General features: G+C 37.4%; 1 protein-coding gene across 1 annotated transcript; it reads right to left on the bottom strand.

Annotated features, from left to right (window-relative positions):
• Window positions 1-271: 271 nt before the first annotated feature.
• LOC131866153 (heat shock 70 kDa protein 18-like) lies at window positions 272-1,079 on the bottom strand. The gene is made up of 3 exons (XM_059215421.1): window positions 938-1,079; window positions 768-838; window positions 272-406 (listed from the first exon to the last, which is right to left on the bottom strand). Exons 1-3 carry the CDS (start codon window positions 1,077-1,079, stop codon window positions 272-274), a joined length of 348 nt encoding a protein of 115 aa, XP_059071404.1.
• Between the last annotated feature and the right edge of the window lie 789 nt (window positions 1,080-1,868).

The following is a 1,868-nucleotide window of genomic DNA, read 5'->3' as shown; positions in this document are numbered from 1 at the left end:
GGATCGTACCTGGGCATTTCAGTTGATGTCAGCATAGAATTCCAAAATTGTGCAATCTCCCCGTCTCAATATACCCACGTCTTCACTGGTGTTAATTAGATCATTAATTAGAATGACGTACCTTGTTATGGGTTTTTCCTCTTCTTGGGAGCAGATTTCCAAGGCAATCAGATTTCTGAGTATCACTTCCGATCTGTTATCTACCTTAAATTAAGGCAAATAAAGTGTGGAATTACTCTCCTTGAACTTAATATGACAAACACCTAATTTTCTACCTTCCAATTTCTTGAATTTCACCCCCACTCTCTTTAGTTCCTCCGCAGTTGAAACTTCCACCATTTAGCTTGTCAATAGCCATTTTATACACAGCCAGAGGAGGTTGCATGGTGCAGATAAACAATCCCACCTAAGGTCACGACAAAAGTCCAAAACAGATAGACATTGACAAAGAATGGCAGTAAACCAGCCAAAAGGCCATTCCAACACATTTTGTCTGTCAACAATGTAGTCATGAACCAATTGCAAGATTTTTCCTTCACGCTGGATCACACACTTGTAAAGATTAAAATGAGCAGAGAAAAACAAAAACAAAAACAGAATAAAAGGAGATAACAAGAGAGACGATTTACAGTGGTTCGGCACTTATATTAACCAATATCTCAATGCACAATACATAGACTGCACCCAGTCATTTATATATTTATTCAGGCATGAAACGAAGAGTTTGGGGAAGGTAGACAGTTATGTGACTGTTGGGCTTCATATACCCAACAATCTCCCCCGTGAAGTCCAATCGGCACAGCCATGCACTGTGGTATCCCTGCTCTCCATTTCGATCCTTAAAAATAAATTTGGTTTAGGAGATTTGTCAAAAACATCGCGAGCTTTCTGTACATTCAAACCACCTGGTCCAATGATAGACTCTAGAAGTAAATACCCATCAAAACTTGTTGCTCTAGATCAGTTATCATACCCACATCTGTTGTTGCCCGTCCTTGAGAATCATTGAAATATGCAGGGACTGCAGAGACATAATTCTTAATTGTTGACTGTAAATAAGCCTCGGCAATTTCCTTCATCTTCACCAATGAAATGTTGCTCTTTGGTACTTTTGTCCTCGATGACAAGAAAGTAAAAAAAAGAAGATGTTGTGTTGGTTAAGTTACATATTTTTTAAGCATGTGGTTATATCCTTCTCGTGGGCCAGTTTAGTGACACGGACATATTGACTTGGCTGACATGTTATGTGTTTAAAACATCTTCTTTCGAGCCATGCTGGTGACACGGATAAATGAATAGCTCTGACTTTGCATTAATTTTAATGACATCTTTGGTTTAATATGTCTACGGTCTAAAGGGCATATTCCTCAGATACTCCTTGTATCGGACAAGTTAAAAGTTTTTTTTGGAAGATGTTTTTGTGTTTCATTTGGTTTTTGAACCTGCTTGGAGTCCGTCAAACCCTAACGCCATGAGAGTCGCAGCGCCGCTGGAGCTACAGAGCTCGAATCAGTTTGTTCAGTTACAGAGAATGAAGCAAACAATGATTTTAATCAAGAGATTAACGGTTGACTGGTTAGTTTGTTTGATTAGTTTGCGTTTAACAGGTATGTTTCTTGAATCACATGATTTAAAAGATTCAGATTTTTGTTCGAAAGAGTTTTTTTTTTTCAGTTATGCAAAATGAAAATAAGGAAATGTTCATGCATTATTTTTGTTTTTCATGACTGGGAAATAAAACATCTTCAGTTTCTTCTCTTTCGGTTGCACAGTTAAAAACAGTTATTTGATTTTTCAGTTTTCAAATCCTGTACGAGGGTTATTCGAAAAGAAATTGTGGTGTTTTGTTTGGGTATAAAACAGTTTGT

Source organism: Cryptomeria japonica, chromosome 2 (assembly GCF_030272615.1).
Source record: "Cryptomeria japonica chromosome 2, Sugi_1.0, whole genome shotgun sequence".
NCBI lineage: Eukaryota > Viridiplantae > Streptophyta > Pinopsida > Cupressales > Cupressaceae > Cryptomeria > Cryptomeria japonica.
The sequence above is the reverse complement of the archived record's forward strand: the minus strand, read 5'-3'. Positions and strand labels throughout refer to the sequence as shown.